The 14,513-nt window shown below is 30.4% G+C and overlaps 2 protein-coding genes across 4 annotated transcripts; both read left to right on the top strand.

Annotated features, from left to right (window-relative positions):
- Window positions 1-2,031: 2,031 nt before the first annotated feature.
- LOC106762515 (arogenate dehydratase/prephenate dehydratase 1, chloroplastic) lies at window positions 2,032-8,719 on the top strand. Its single transcript, XM_014646478.2, has 11 exons — window positions 2,032-2,479; window positions 3,568-3,635; window positions 3,725-3,817; window positions 4,059-4,259; window positions 4,776-4,856; window positions 4,951-5,046; window positions 6,031-6,108; window positions 6,190-6,279; window positions 6,371-6,438; window positions 6,739-6,820; window positions 7,864-8,719. Exons 1-11 carry the CDS (start codon window positions 2,197-2,199, stop codon window positions 7,921-7,923), a joined length of 1,200 nt encoding a protein of 399 aa, XP_014501964.1. The 5' UTR covers window positions 2,032-2,196; the 3' UTR covers window positions 7,924-8,719.
- Window positions 8,720-11,548: 2,829 nt separating this feature from the next.
- LOC106761340 lies at window positions 11,549-14,094 on the top strand. Of its 3 annotated transcripts, none has more exons than XM_014644880.2 (5): window positions 11,549-11,678; window positions 12,026-12,085; window positions 12,853-12,919; window positions 13,197-13,377; window positions 13,565-14,094. In XM_014644880.2, the coding sequence occupies exons 3-5, from the start codon at window positions 12,894-12,896 to the stop codon at window positions 13,724-13,726; spliced, it is 369 nt and encodes a 122-aa protein (XP_014500366.1). In that variant the 5' UTR covers window positions 11,549-11,678; window positions 12,026-12,085; window positions 12,853-12,893; the 3' UTR covers window positions 13,727-14,094. The 3 variants fall into 3 exon arrangements, with proteins under 3 accessions (XP_014500366.1, XP_014500365.1, XP_022637306.1); XM_014644879.2 differs by having other exon boundaries at window positions 11,550-11,678; window positions 13,188-13,377; XM_022781585.1 differs by having other exon boundaries at window positions 11,561-11,678; window positions 11,958-12,085; window positions 13,188-13,377.
- Window positions 14,095-14,513: the final 419 nt, after the last annotated feature.

Raw genomic sequence — 14,513 nt, 5'->3', positions numbered from 1 at the left:
AACATCAATTCTTCCGAAGTTGTGATTTTAACACTTAAAAATACCTATCTACAAGAAAAGCACAAACCTAAATGTATGATTCGAAATAAAGATAATGTATGATAAAATCATTCAATTATTATAATTATGTATGTAAATGACCTAAACTAAGATATGAACGCAATTACATTTTATCATTTTATTCACACATCACTTTGAAATGTTTATTTTATAAGTGGACTTATAGGAAAAAAAAATAAATGATCATTAAGACTTAACTCAAATAAATTTGGTCAATACTTGTTTTTCTTTGTAATTGACTTCACACCACCCTACAACTTATTATTATTATTATTATTTTGGTTTAGGAAGCTCGAGAATATTAAAAGACTCACATAGTCTATATCAAAAAACATATAAATTATTTAAAAAAAATAAAAACTATATTAATGAAAATGGACTTAAACAATTATTAACCCAACTATACGAGTCCATTAATGTTTTTTCTAAATAATGTAAATTTGGACCTATCCTATATTATATTCAAATTAAGCTAGTCTTCATCAACATGTAAAAGAAAATAATAATAGATAATATAATTTCGTGGCATCTCATTCAAATTTGGACATTTTATATATTTTTCATATTCTTCCAAGTACATCATCTATTTCTTTAAAAAAAAAACATAATAAAAAATCTTAAAATTATATTCATCCCTCTAAAAATATATCTTGTAACTTATTTTTTAATTTTAATAAATTAAGTGTTTGACTTAAGTAAATTAACTACAATTGCTTCATAAATTACCATAAACAAATTAAGAAAATGAAGAAAAGACAAACTATATTTAAGATTAGAAACTAGAAATACAGATAAAAAAAAACTAACCTTTTTTATGTAAAAGAAAAATTCATTAAAATATATATCTATTCATATATTTATTTCGCTAAATTCATATAATACATACATTTTTTTTAAATAATACACTTATTACTATTAAATAAATTCAATTATATCGTAATCATTCTATTACTTTCTTACAAAGTTTTTATTTTCGCAAATGTTTTCTTTAAAAAAATTTATAATTTAGATTTCTTTAAAATCTATATGTTTATAAATATTTATTGTATCTATTTTTTATATACATTTGTCTACATATTTGTTTATACACCATTTTCCAAATATTTATATCTATTTATATATAATTTGCCAAATATTTTTATTTATTTATATACTGATAAACATTTTTTAAAATATATATTTTAATTAAATAGTTCAATAATATTGTCCTTTTGAACATGTTAAAACGTAAAGTTTTGGTATGTATAATAAAAAATAAAAGAATCATAATATTAATTAATTAACCTTTTATTTGTTTGATGAACAGGTCAATGCTTTTGTTGGCTTTCCATTCTTCAATGGTCCCTTTCTTCACTTCTGTGGTATTAGAGGTGTTTAGTTTTCATTTTGGGCCAGGGCCCAATTTTGTCTAAAAAACCAAAAATTAGGTAAATAGTGTAAAATAATTTACTCCCAAATAATTAATAATAGTTGTAACTATAATAAAAATATAAAATATATGAGTTGAATACTACAGCTAACCACTCAAAAAAAGTAGGTCAGTACGACACTAAAAAATGGGATTGAATTTGATTACGAAGAAAAAAATATTATTATTTTAGTATTATTTTGTAGACCAGCATAATTTTCTAAGAAAAATCCTTATGACACTGATGTAAATCTAACTCTACCTTTATTTATTTATTTAATTTTTTATATTATTAGTTGAGAAAAGATTAAAAGAAAATATATTTATTTTATTTTGATTTAAATTATCAATTTAGTTTTAAAATTGCATTTTGTTATTATATTATCTTTATAATTAAGAAGAATGTAAAAATATTTTAGAATCCATTTAAGTTTCGAATTTTTTATTATTAAGACGAAGCCTTAATTATAATTATGCATGTTTAAATATTAGACTGAAAAAGGATTTCAATGATTGAAATATATTTTTAAACAATTAAATTAGAAATTTGATAGTTTGAAAAACTTACACCAGATTTTATGAATTAGAATATTGTTTGGAGTCTCTGGAGAACCTCAGCTTCATTCTTTGGTTCAAGCCATTCCTTCTGGTAATTTTTTCACATCACTTTTTTGTGATGGTTTTGGAGTGAGGAAGCACACTTCAACTGTTGACAGGTGTTGACCTCCATGGCTGTTACAATTAGAACATCTCTTGTGGTAGCTGGGCTCCCAGGTTGTCAAATTGGGTGTCACAATTTGAGGAACAGAGAGCATTCTATTACACTGAGTTGGGAAAAACATCTGAAGAGTGCACACAAATGGGGTGGGATGTGTGTTGGTGGAACCATGAGGATTTGGGGGGACGAGAATCCATGGAAGCGGATGAAGGTAGTGATGCAGGTCGTTGATCACCATCCAACGGACGGTGATGTTTCTCGTGGAGTGCATAAAGATTTGGTCGCCCTTCCAAGTGGGTGTTAGCTTTTCTGCACTGTACTTTCTTCAAGATGATTAATTGTAGTAGTTTTTAAGGAACCTTATTAAATGTTTTGTGAGCATTGAATATCCATGTTGGATTTAGTATATTCCGTGTTGCTTGCTTTTTGCCCAATGGCTAAGTTCTCGCCTTTTCGGGGGTTTGATTTCAAATTATTAGTTGGGTTTGCACACTTTTTTGTGACAGCTTGCAAGACCATGGTTTGGCACATGCTAGTTTTTGAACTTGATGTAATTGTGGCTTATTTACCATTTTGTTATCGGTCATTGCTAGGGGACTACTAGGCCAGAGTGAGAAAATATAAGCATTAAGACCTTAGCCCGGAGTATACTCACATTTGTTTTGATTTGGGGTTTTAACTTTTATGCAAGTGAAGTTCTGATTTCAAATAGGAACATTGTTAACATTATTTAGCTGAAGAGTGGATAAAGCTAGGGAAATCCCCTTTTGTTGCTTTTAGAATTTGTTGTCATAGCCAAAGTAAGCTGATGAAATGCAGGGAAAATGATGTGGTTATGGGGTGAAGGGACAGGCTACCCTTGGTAAGTTGTCATGAAAAAATTGAAATTTTGGATATTATTTTGCCCCTTGAGAATTAGATAATTATGCTTGAACTTCTGGTTAATTATTTCCTTTCAAACTAAAGGAAGGAACTTTTTGATGGGATAATGTTATCAACTTATAATCAAGTATAGATTAAAAATCCCATTTGTTTATGAAAATTACTTTTTGGCAGCCATTCTGGTGTTAGTTTTTCGTCTTTCGTTAAACTACTATTATATTTCTCATTATTTTCATGTTTTTTTTTTCTTCTAATGCTGGGGAATATTGTTTAGAATTTAACATGCACCCTGAAAAAAAAAAGTTATCAACTCATGTGAAGAGCTAGTGTCACGATCAGACTAGTTATTATCATTTTGAAAGCTAAAGATCCCAATTTCTCTACTGTCCAATGTTATTTCATTATCACTTAAATTTATGCATTCCCATTTCGCATTTTGTTATGAGTTTTAGTGGAAGATTTCAGATTTTGAAACTTCTGTTCTTGTCACTGACTGTAGAGCCATTAACCATATCTGATATTGTGGGTGCTTCTGATGCTGATGCTAAAGTACGAATATCATATAAGGTATGAACGTATGATCATGATGTATGCAATGGTTGCAAATTTGTGATCTGTTATCCATGTCTCATTATTTGTTTGGATTACTGAATTAGGGGATACCAGGATCATACAGTGAGGATGCCGCACTCAAAGCTTACCCCAACTGTGAAACGGTTTCATGCAACGACTTTGAAGAAGCTTTTAAGGTTTGATTTGACATAATCTGTAATATTATTGAAGTTGAAGCTAATATTTGGATAAAAAAGTGTTAATCCTTATATTTCAGATTTATCACAATTGATTTTCATTTTCTGTTTCTACATTCTATATGTTTTCACTTTTAACTTTACGCAAAGGTAAGAATAATGGGTTTCAATGTCTTTGTAACGACCTTCTCAAATGTATTTATCCTTGCTCATTTTCCAATTTAAAAATAATGTTTGGCAGGCTGTTGAGTTATGGTTGGCTGAGAAGGTTATTCTTCCAATAGAAAATACATCTGGGGGAAGCCTTCATCGGAGCTATGATTTACTTCTGCGCCATAGGCTTCATATTGTTGGTGAGGTGCAGCTGAGTACTAATCTCTCCCTTCTAGCTCTGCCTGGTGTCAGAACAGAGTACCTAAAACGTGTTCTAAGTCATTCTCAGGTGAGGCTGCATGTTGATCGCCCTTTTTCTGATGTGGTAGAACAGACTTGCTATACTATACTGTTGTTGCATCTAATCATAAGCAACATAAGAAATATACAGATTGCTTAAGATTTATATAGCATTTGTTCATCCATGAAAGAAACTGGGATTTAATCAATTAATTTTCTAAGTAATACTGAATTTTAATGTTTTGAACTGGTTGAAATGTTCTCTCGAGAGCTGTGTATTAGTTGTTTTACCGGTTAATTAAACAACATGGGTCATGTAAGAAGTATTTTTAATTGTGTAGTTTGTTTGACATTGACAAATTTGGAGCAAGTAGACTGCAGATTATAGATCATTTAGTTTTCAACCCGCATTTGGCTTTTGTTTGTTTAAGATGAAAACCTGAGCACTTTCCGTTTATATAACTGAATCAAAGAGTAGTTTTCTATAAACAATATACTGAATGTAGTAGAATACTTCAATTTGTACTGGTTACATTAGAGCCGTGAAGAAGGTTTTTGCTTGCAGGCACTGGAATTGAGTGATGGTTTCTTAACTAAATTAGGCGTTGCCAGAGAAAACGTTGATGATACAGCTGGTGCTGCTCAGGTAATCTATCTGTATATCTTATGTGACATCAGACTTTCTCTAGAGTAGAGAATAATTTTGTTTTCTGTTTATCTTAATGTGCCTGTGAGATTAGATTATAGCTTCAAATGGCCTACATGATGCTGGTGCAATTGCAAGCATTCGAGCTGCAGAAATCTATGGACTTAATGTACTTGCAGAACGAATCCAAGTAAAATCTCTCACCAATCATCACTGGCTAGAAATCGACAATTATCTTTTGGTTGATTTACCTTTGATTTTATTTTCAAGTATTCATTTGAGAACTAGGTGTCTCCAATTTTATATTAGTTTGAAGGGAACAAACTACCGGAGATTTGCAAATAACAAAGTTTAGCTTTGGTGCAAAGCTTTGAATTTCTCCCAAAGTTTAGGGAAACTTTGTGAAATAAGAAAGCATTGACCCTGAAACCAGGAGAGATAATTGCATATTCTAGTCTAAATGTAGTTGTTGACTAGAGGCAATGTGAGCTTCAACTTATACTGGCAATTCAACATATAGCGTTTTAGATTGTCTCCATGCCTACCTTTCCTCCAGATAAACCAGACACTTTATTTTCTCTAATTTTTTCAACTTGTTGAAGAACAGTTTCCCTAAAAGGTTATGGTGTTGTTTTCTAGAACCCAAGAACGGTTTTTTTTCTTTTTTATCTCTAACAGCAATAGATGCAAGACAATAATATGTTAAAATTCCATGATTTCAGCATTTACCTTAAACCTTAGTTCTGTAGAATTCAGAACGTTCTTTCTTTCTGAGGCCATCTAACTATTTGAACCATTTTTAATTCTATTTCTCAATTGCTTGACTACTGTCCCTGGAATAATGTGGACGGTAAGATGCTAAAATTCATTTTGGAATATCTGCGAGCCAATCCCCTTTCAAATATGCTCTTTACACCCTTGAACAAATTTTACTGCTAGGCTAAATCAATACATTCATAAGTCAACTTGCAATGCATTTGCTATGCGTATTCCTTCCAATATTCAATGACAAGGGTATGCTGTTGTAATTAGTCAGTACAAAGTGCTGTGTGTGTTGAGACATGTTCTTTGTCATTCATTAGTGCACAAACTTCTGCAATAGAGGCTATATAGTATATTCCTCTTTGTTTCTGTAAATACGAAATTCTTGTGTTGGTTTGATTGCCTCGTACAGGATGATCATGAAATCATCAGTCGGTATCTCGTGCTTGCTAGGGATCCAATAATCCCAAAAGCTGATAAGCCCTTTAAGGTAAAAAGCTCTTTTTGATTTATGACTATTGTCTCAATCATGACACAAGATTCTATACGACCAATTATTCATTATTTTCAGACAAGTATTGTGTTTACGCTGAATGAAGGTCCTGGAGTACTGTTTAAGGCTTTGGCTGTATTTGCATTGAGGGACATAAATTTATCCAAGGTAATCTATGGGAAAAAAGTTTTCTTCTTGCAAGTCTATCTCTATGCATGATTATCACAAGACAATTAACATTGTGTATATTTGAAATCAGATTGAAAGCCGCCCACAAAGAAATAGGCCATTAAGAGTTGTTGATGACTCCAACACAGGAACTGCCAAGTGAGTCAGCTTTTTGCCTTTTCACATTGGAGTATTGCAATTGGCCATTCTTTTTCATCATATTGCTTCATGCAATATCTGGTTCAAGCTAGTTTCTCTTTACTTGCTGAATTGTTCAAACGTGGTCTAATTTTCACTCTTCTCCTAAATTGTTTTCTGTTGTATATGTGCAATTACTTTTTTTCTTCTATCTGCTAAATAATTTAGGGTAAAATGAATCTTAGATATCTGAAACAGTATTTTCTTCGATGCTTATGCAAACATTAGTATAACCTGTTGTTTTGTTTTTTTTTTATTTAGGTATTTCGATTACCTTTTCTATATTGATTTTGAGGCATCTATGACTGAGCCTCGAGCACAAACTGCTTTAGCACATCTACAGGTAAGTTCTTTGAATTCTTATTTTGTGATTTGAATTATTTTTACCTTTGTTTCCTTAGGAACTAATTATTATATTATGATATTATTTTTATACCAAATTTACATACATAAACAAGAAAATAAAAGTTAAAAAAAAATAGTAAAGAAAATGACAAAAATAAGTAAGAGAAACATAAACTCATATACAAGAAAAAAGAAATACATTCAAAGAATGCCCTCACCACTCTTCATTAATTCAAAATGATAGAACCTATATAAGCACTCTATTAGTAAGTTAGGAAAAATGAATTATAGTAGGTCACAAATTTCTTACTTGATTTTTCTTTTTAGCAAAAAAAAAAAATTAAGAAATCAAAGTCGTTTTTGTGAAATTTAAAAGAGTGTTTCAGTATATATCTATGCATTTTCAACTTGTTGACCACAAATTAGTCTTGAACATATTGAAAAAAATCATGGTTAAAATAAAATATTCAAAAACCCAGTAAGCCAAAGGAAGACATAACATAAAGTCAAATTAGAAAAAAAAAAAGAGTTATATTTTCAATTATTGAACAGTCATATGTAATGATAATGTCAATACCAAAAAAAATAACACTGTAGAAAGCAATAACCTATATAATCATAGCAAAAACAATGTAGAAAAAGTAAGAAAACTTTGCTACAGGCACTGGTAAGATTGAGAGAAGTTTGAATAAAAGTAGATAAATCTCACATCTGGATTAGATTCTTTTTTGAGAGTACATTTATACATACAAATAAAAAGTCAAACAAAATTCAAAAAAATCTAATTAACAAAATAATCCATTGAAATTTTATAATTTTAAATACATGATTCCTTTTTTAATCTTTTAAAATCTTAATTGAACATTATCCGATTTTGATCTGCCATGAGGATCTTAAAGAATGTCCGAAGCTTCTTAGTTTTGTGTTTAGGCAATTGATTCTTGCATTTCCATGTGTTTTTTGACTATGAGAAATGTAAAATAGTTTCCCTTTTTCATATCATGAGTATCTAACCACATATCAAAACCATTTTGCCTACAGGAATTTGCTACATTTCTTCGGGTGCTGGGCTGCTATCCCATAGATACAACCACATTATAGTTATCTGCATTTCATTGGTGAATTTTCATTGAATTCAATCATACTCAAGCCTGAAACTTGGAAGAGGATTTGGAGATACTTTCTTGTCCAAGTAAAATAAAAGCTCTCAGATGGTAACAAAATGTAATCTATGATAGCAATAGTTGATCCTCCTGACCTTAGACAGTGCCATTAGTTCATCTGCTCATCGAAGAGATCTTCATAAAGAATAAAGAGGTAAATTAGGTTTTAGCCAAATATGTAGTTTTCTCTCTATTACATTGTCAAACCTTAAAGAATAAGGAGCAACAAGAAGAGAAATAATCCGCTAATACATGCTGTCAAAGTGATGTCATCGGAATCAATAAGATCATGTTTGGTTCATGTCTTGAATTGTTTTCCCAAGTTAACATCTTCCACCCACCAAGTTCGTGTTGTGGTTATATTTCCTGCATATATTGAAAATATTCTTGATGAAAGTGCCTCTAGCAGAATGTGTAGCTTTCATTCCATTACAAGACAAACCCAACAGAAGAAACAACAACAAAAAAGCTGCTGATGCATTGTAGCACTATGAACTATTTTGTCACCATAACAAATGAGAACATAATTGGTTCAGCATCTGTTCTCATGCAATGTCATGTTTTCAATTCTTGTTGTAACATCTTCCATGCCACCAACTTGGTACTTGTTCTTGCTATGTTCGATTTCTTTTATTCTAAATCCTGACTTTTTGCCAAGATCGAAAGAAGGGGTTATGACTGTGACGGAAAAGTGTAACAAGTACTAAAAAATATGTTACTTTGTGTTCTGTTCATGTGCACCACCAGATTAGTATAACATATTACCATGTCGTGACATTTCATCGCCGAATACTGCATAAACCTTAATAAAGAAAATACATTTTACTTTACTTATCATTAAAAAAATAGGTATCTTAATATTTTTCAGAAAAAGTTTAACTTTTCTTTCATTATTTTTTTCTGACATCAACCCACCATTCATTCCATTCCCACAATAAAATCTGACATCAAGAAACAAGTTGCTCAATTGTGTGTCACGTCCTTGTAAAGTGGAAATCTACGTGTTAACTTTTATTTGAACATGAAAACAGTAGAGTTCTTACTATAAAATTGAAATGAGTCTCTAAGATCGTATCATTAGTGTTTTAGTATGTTTCAAGTTCTACACGTTATTTAAAAATTTATATTTATTGTAGTTTATATAGATTTCTTTCCTTAATCCATTAAAATATTTTTTAAGAAAAAAAAAATCATGACAAAGGTTATAACTTATCATAACACATGAGAGCCAAAATCATTTTTCTCACAAATTTTACACAAAAATTTATAGAAAAAGTTGTAACAAAATTGGTATGAGAACTAAGTACTTTTAAAAACAATATATTTTTATCTTATTATAATAACAAAGGATCTTTACTTTGTATCTTGTTGATTATTTAACGGTGAATATTACTTGTAAGTATTAATATAAATTTATTCAATATTTAGGTTGAAGTGACTTTCCTTCACAAATTGGACCTAAAGTCTAATCAAAACCACTTTCCTTATTATTAAAACCAGCATGTGAAACACTTATTTGACCTCTTTGTCAAATCTAACTTCAATTTCAAACATGGTTGGCTGAATGTCGTAATTGATGTCGTCCTTAATTTGAGTGCTTACTACGAAAATTATTTAATAACTACATTATTCAAGTAATATGTTTAAATGTCATGCAATTAACTACTATTTTAAAAAGTAAATAATTTAAATATATGCTATAGACAAATTGATTCCTGCCAAAAATAAATAAAAATTCTCACTTATTAAATGTGTCGTGTTAGCAGCATACACAAATTTATGTCAATTGCAAATTTTATTTTTAATCAAAAAGTACATCATTAGTATACCTAATGTTTCCACCTTTTGCGGTACATAATAAGGGTAAATACTAACTTTCTTTTCTATCATTTTTTTTTTCATGATAAAATCAAATTACGAGTTTATAATCTTATAAATTGAAATTGCGAGATTTAATTAAGTTTAAACTTTGCTTTTTAATATAATATAAGAATATAGTCTAGCAATGATTATTGGGCTTTATAATTCATTATCATATGCTAATACATAATATTACATTTAAAATATTTGATTTTTTTTCTTCAAAAAATGTGTTAAAAATTTCACATACATTTAAAATATAATTAAATTAAAAAATATCTCTTTATAAACTAGCTTGAAACCATTTTCTTAATCCATTTATACAATCATTTGATAGCAAAAACGGGAATTTGAAGAATTAACAAATATTTAGACACGCATAATAAAGGTAAAACGATCGTAAAAAAAATAATTTTTTGTAATTTTTTTTTAAAATATAAATTGGGAAAAAAATATTAAATAAATATAAAAGATATAATGTCTGTTAATTTTTTTTCTTTTGTTTGTGCATTTATTTGCTTCAGTGGTTTATCACATTTACCCCAACCTCCGCCAACCTTGTTTTCTGTAAACAATCGGCATACTTGTTCGCATGCACCTCGTATCAAAAATTAAAATACTAATAATGTATATGCACTACACACATGTCTAGATGCATCACCATTTAACATTCATCACTGTTTTCTCACAACTCCTCTTATTTATCTATTATTTTGTCCTAAACTACTTCATTTTATAAGAAGGCAAAAAACAGTAGGTAAAGGAAGAATATTCTGTCCTTGCTTCACATAAAATGTCAAGAGTGACATCAATACCGAATACAGGGAATATCCAGTCAGTATAAATTTTTTAAACCAGTACTTTACAAACTTATTTTCTAAAGTTAAATTAAACGTTCATGTCTTACATCAGAAGTCCCACATCAATTAAAGATAAATTAATTCATAATATATAAACAGGTACAAATCTTACTTTACATTAATTACTTAAAATCAACTTCCAACATAATATCAGAACTATTATTAGATGTTATTATTAGATGTAATAGTTTGTTCAAGTTGAATCTTTTACATTAGATATATATCTTAATTTTTGAAAACATATATTGAAGACTTAAAATATTTGATTACCAACATCGTTGAGCTGCGAGTTTAAACCTAGGCATACTTTCTAACATTTATTGACAAATATAATTTTGGAGCATATTTTATTTTGCAAAGAAGAAATTGTAAAAAAATTTATGAAAATTTAGTTTCTAGTAAAATATAAATATATAAAGATGCTTTTGAAAATATTCTCTCAATTTTTTATAAATATTCCTACATCTTTATGGAGCCTAGCACACTTTATGGTTTGAACCCTTGGTGTCAACCAAAGATTAATAAGCATCGTGTTCTTTTCCCGGAGAGCATGCATTACCATGATGCATCATCGATCGATAACGAACGATGGTGAGTGAAAATTTAAAAAAGGAAAAATGATGCATGGATGGTGAATGATAGTGATGCTACTCTATAACTTTTGCTTTGTTCTTTTCCTACAGATGCGGCGTGTCTATACCAAACCTTTTTTACTGCTTTCTTATGTAGTGTTGTACCATATTTTCATTGTCCAGGTTCAATGAACTTACTCACTAACACCTTTTTCTTCTTTTTATTTTTTATTTTTTATTTTTCATTTTCCGACATTATGATTATTTAAGACCTATGTCTCTTTACAAGTGAGGGAAACAATGCATTCATAGACATCCCCATGGGACAAGTGCCAACGACCCTTTTATTTCTGTGCTCATAAACCTTCACCCTCTTCATCTTTCTCAGTTCAACTTCATTGGTACGTTTTATCTCTTCTTGTTCATTGTTTTAAAAACTTCATCTTTAAACTCAAGGCAACTCGCTTTCCTTTTTGGTTATTCTTATCATTAATCACCTGACACTGCAAGCTAATTAATTTATGTTTTGGATTAGCTGAAAAACTGGGTTTTAAGCAGTTTTCTGCTGTCTCTTCGTAGTTTCAGATGCAGATCTTTTTTCATCACAACATTTTAGACGTACTAAAACATCAAAGTTTCAAACTTTTATTTTTTGGTTCTGTTGGGTGTGGTTTGGTTAGATATTGTCCTTATGGAGTGTTTTGATGGAAGAGTTCTTGATTGATCTGTTCGTACGCTTGGTGGGTAGGTTCGAAGTTTTGATCTGAAGCCATTACAAAAAAGATAACCTAATATCCATTGCTTTCAGGTAACTTTTATATTCTACTTTTTCTATATGATTCTGTGAATATTCTTTTTCATATGCTAAATCCATGCACTTGGGTTGTGTTATTTAAAATGAATCTGTGTTTATACCAATGAAAAACGTTTTCATTGTTCATTTAAAGAATTACCTTTCATTAATTTATTTGGTATGATCTGCACCGAATTAAACAAGATAATCTATGTCGGAACAAATGAAATATAAACCAGTAAATAAAGCAAGAGATGGTCCCATATAAAGGGTATTTAATTAGCAGATATATCAATAATGAAACAATTGAGGAGATTGGAGGGTTGTAGATTTTGTGTACGGAAACGCTATTGACTAATGTTTACCAGGTTTGAAGTCTCTGAAGACTGATTTATTATCATAAAATTAGCCAATGTAAACTGAGAGAACATGTATAGTGGAATATAACAGGTTGAGATGTAGAAGTCTTCAACTTCAGTAGATGGAAACTGAAATCCCTTCTCTCCAATTACTTTGTGCCAAGTGTATACTAATAATTATATGTTATTGGGAGTGACACGTTACCTACAATTATTGTGGTCTTTTTATATATAATCTAGTAGCTGAACATGTACCTAACCGGTGACAATAATAAAATTGTTTATCATGTGGAATGTTTTAAACTATGAAATGGGTACGTGTTGTTTCTTAAAGCAGAAAATGTTGCATTGACATAATCTATCAGTGCTTAAAGAAACACGGAGAAACCAGTGCTTATATATCTGGCTTTGTCCTTTTTGCAGTGTAATGAAGATGTAACTCATTAGGAAATCCAGATGCCATCATGATGGGCTTTGGGCCCAGACTCAGGTACTCTTTTAGAGATTGTTCATGATATTGAGAATATTCAGTCATTTAGGCAGTGCTAAAAATACAGTAACTCCTTTAGTATGCATTCTCTGAGGTTCTTTAATAAAAGGTGATATAAATATGGCAAGATGGATAAAAAGGGACAGATTAGTATACAAAAATAGAAAGGACTATTGGCAGTGGCACCTCCTACTAGCCACGAATGTGTTCTTCTGTAGTTTGTTCTTGAAAAATATGTTTCATTAATTGAATGTTGTCCATGTTCTAGAAATTTCAGTCAATTTAAAGATCCACAAAACACCAAGTATCTCAATGATGAAGACAACGCCACTCACAAAGGACAAACTAAGCTGCAGTTGAAGATGCATGTTGCTCATGGTCAAAACTATGAATCTGCATATTATGCAGTTATCAACCAGTGCTTCATTTCTTATGGGTGTTGGCTTTGCTTCTTCCAGGTAAAATAACTTGCTGGAGTGACGTATATGGCTTAAATATGTGTTTTTGTTCCCTTGAAACATTGTTTACAGTTATATTTCTTGAGTAATAAACACTAACATAAATTAAAACTATAAAACTAGTATATTATAGTTTTCTGGTGATCCATATCTTTTGTGGAGAACCTAACTTTTGCTCTATACTCAGGCTGTGGCAGTTTCTTATGCTGAACAAGTTGTGAAGTTGATGGTTAGTTTCCTCATGGTAGGAAAGGGCACAGATGAAACGGATAAGGAACTGAACACCCAGAAAATGGGAGGAGCATCATTGATACACAAAACAGTTACTTTCAGAGATATGTCACTTTGACAGCACAAGCCTCATTGATGGCTTATACCAAAGCTCATCAAAGATGATGGTCATGATCAAAGTGATGCACCCTCTTTGTCAGGGACAAGGATTTCAAACCATCAAGTGACTTGTTCATGGTTCACACAAATGTCTTGTACCACTGAAGAGAGTTCCCCTTGGCAACTTCAAAATTTGACACTATTTTCGAACATTTTCTTGTCAGTTATCTTGGTCATAGTTTGTCTCTTCTTGCATTCCATGAATAATGTAATAGTACTGAAGAGTTTTAGCTCCGCAGATGAATATGTAATAAATTGAAGATTATGTGTTTGTAATTGATAGATTATATATATTTGAAGATGTTGAATTTGTTGGTTGAGTTTTAATGTAAGTAGTGTGATTTTTGTTTTGTTAACTTCGCCATGTCTAATGCATTTCTATAAATTTTGGTGTAGTCTTGATAAATAAAATTTAATCTTAAACTTTATAAATGTCACGTGACAAGTTGTTAGTTCGAATAAGATCTGGTTTGTAGAATCAGTTCTTTTTTGTTCCGCTATTTTCTATTAGTACGCAAACAACGTGGTTTGGTTTACCACGTAATGTGTTGATTATTTCTCACTGCACATTGCATTATGTTATTATATATTATATGTATGTTTATATAAGCAGCATTCAATTCATTAATAATAGAGAGTGTTGTTTCCCTCGAGTGTGTGAGCATTTTTATTTTTCATTGCCTTTTTACAACTGGTATTAGAGTTCTAAAAGTGACCTGATGCAGGGTGAGAGTGCGAGGAGTGGA

The sequence above is a fragment of the Vigna radiata genome, chromosome 5 (genome assembly GCF_000741045.1).
Source record: "Vigna radiata var. radiata cultivar VC1973A chromosome 5, Vradiata_ver6, whole genome shotgun sequence".
Taxonomy (NCBI): Eukaryota; Viridiplantae; Streptophyta; class Magnoliopsida; order Fabales; family Fabaceae; genus Vigna; species Vigna radiata.
The sequence above is the reverse complement of the archived record's forward strand: the minus strand, read 5'-3'. Positions and strand labels throughout refer to the sequence as shown.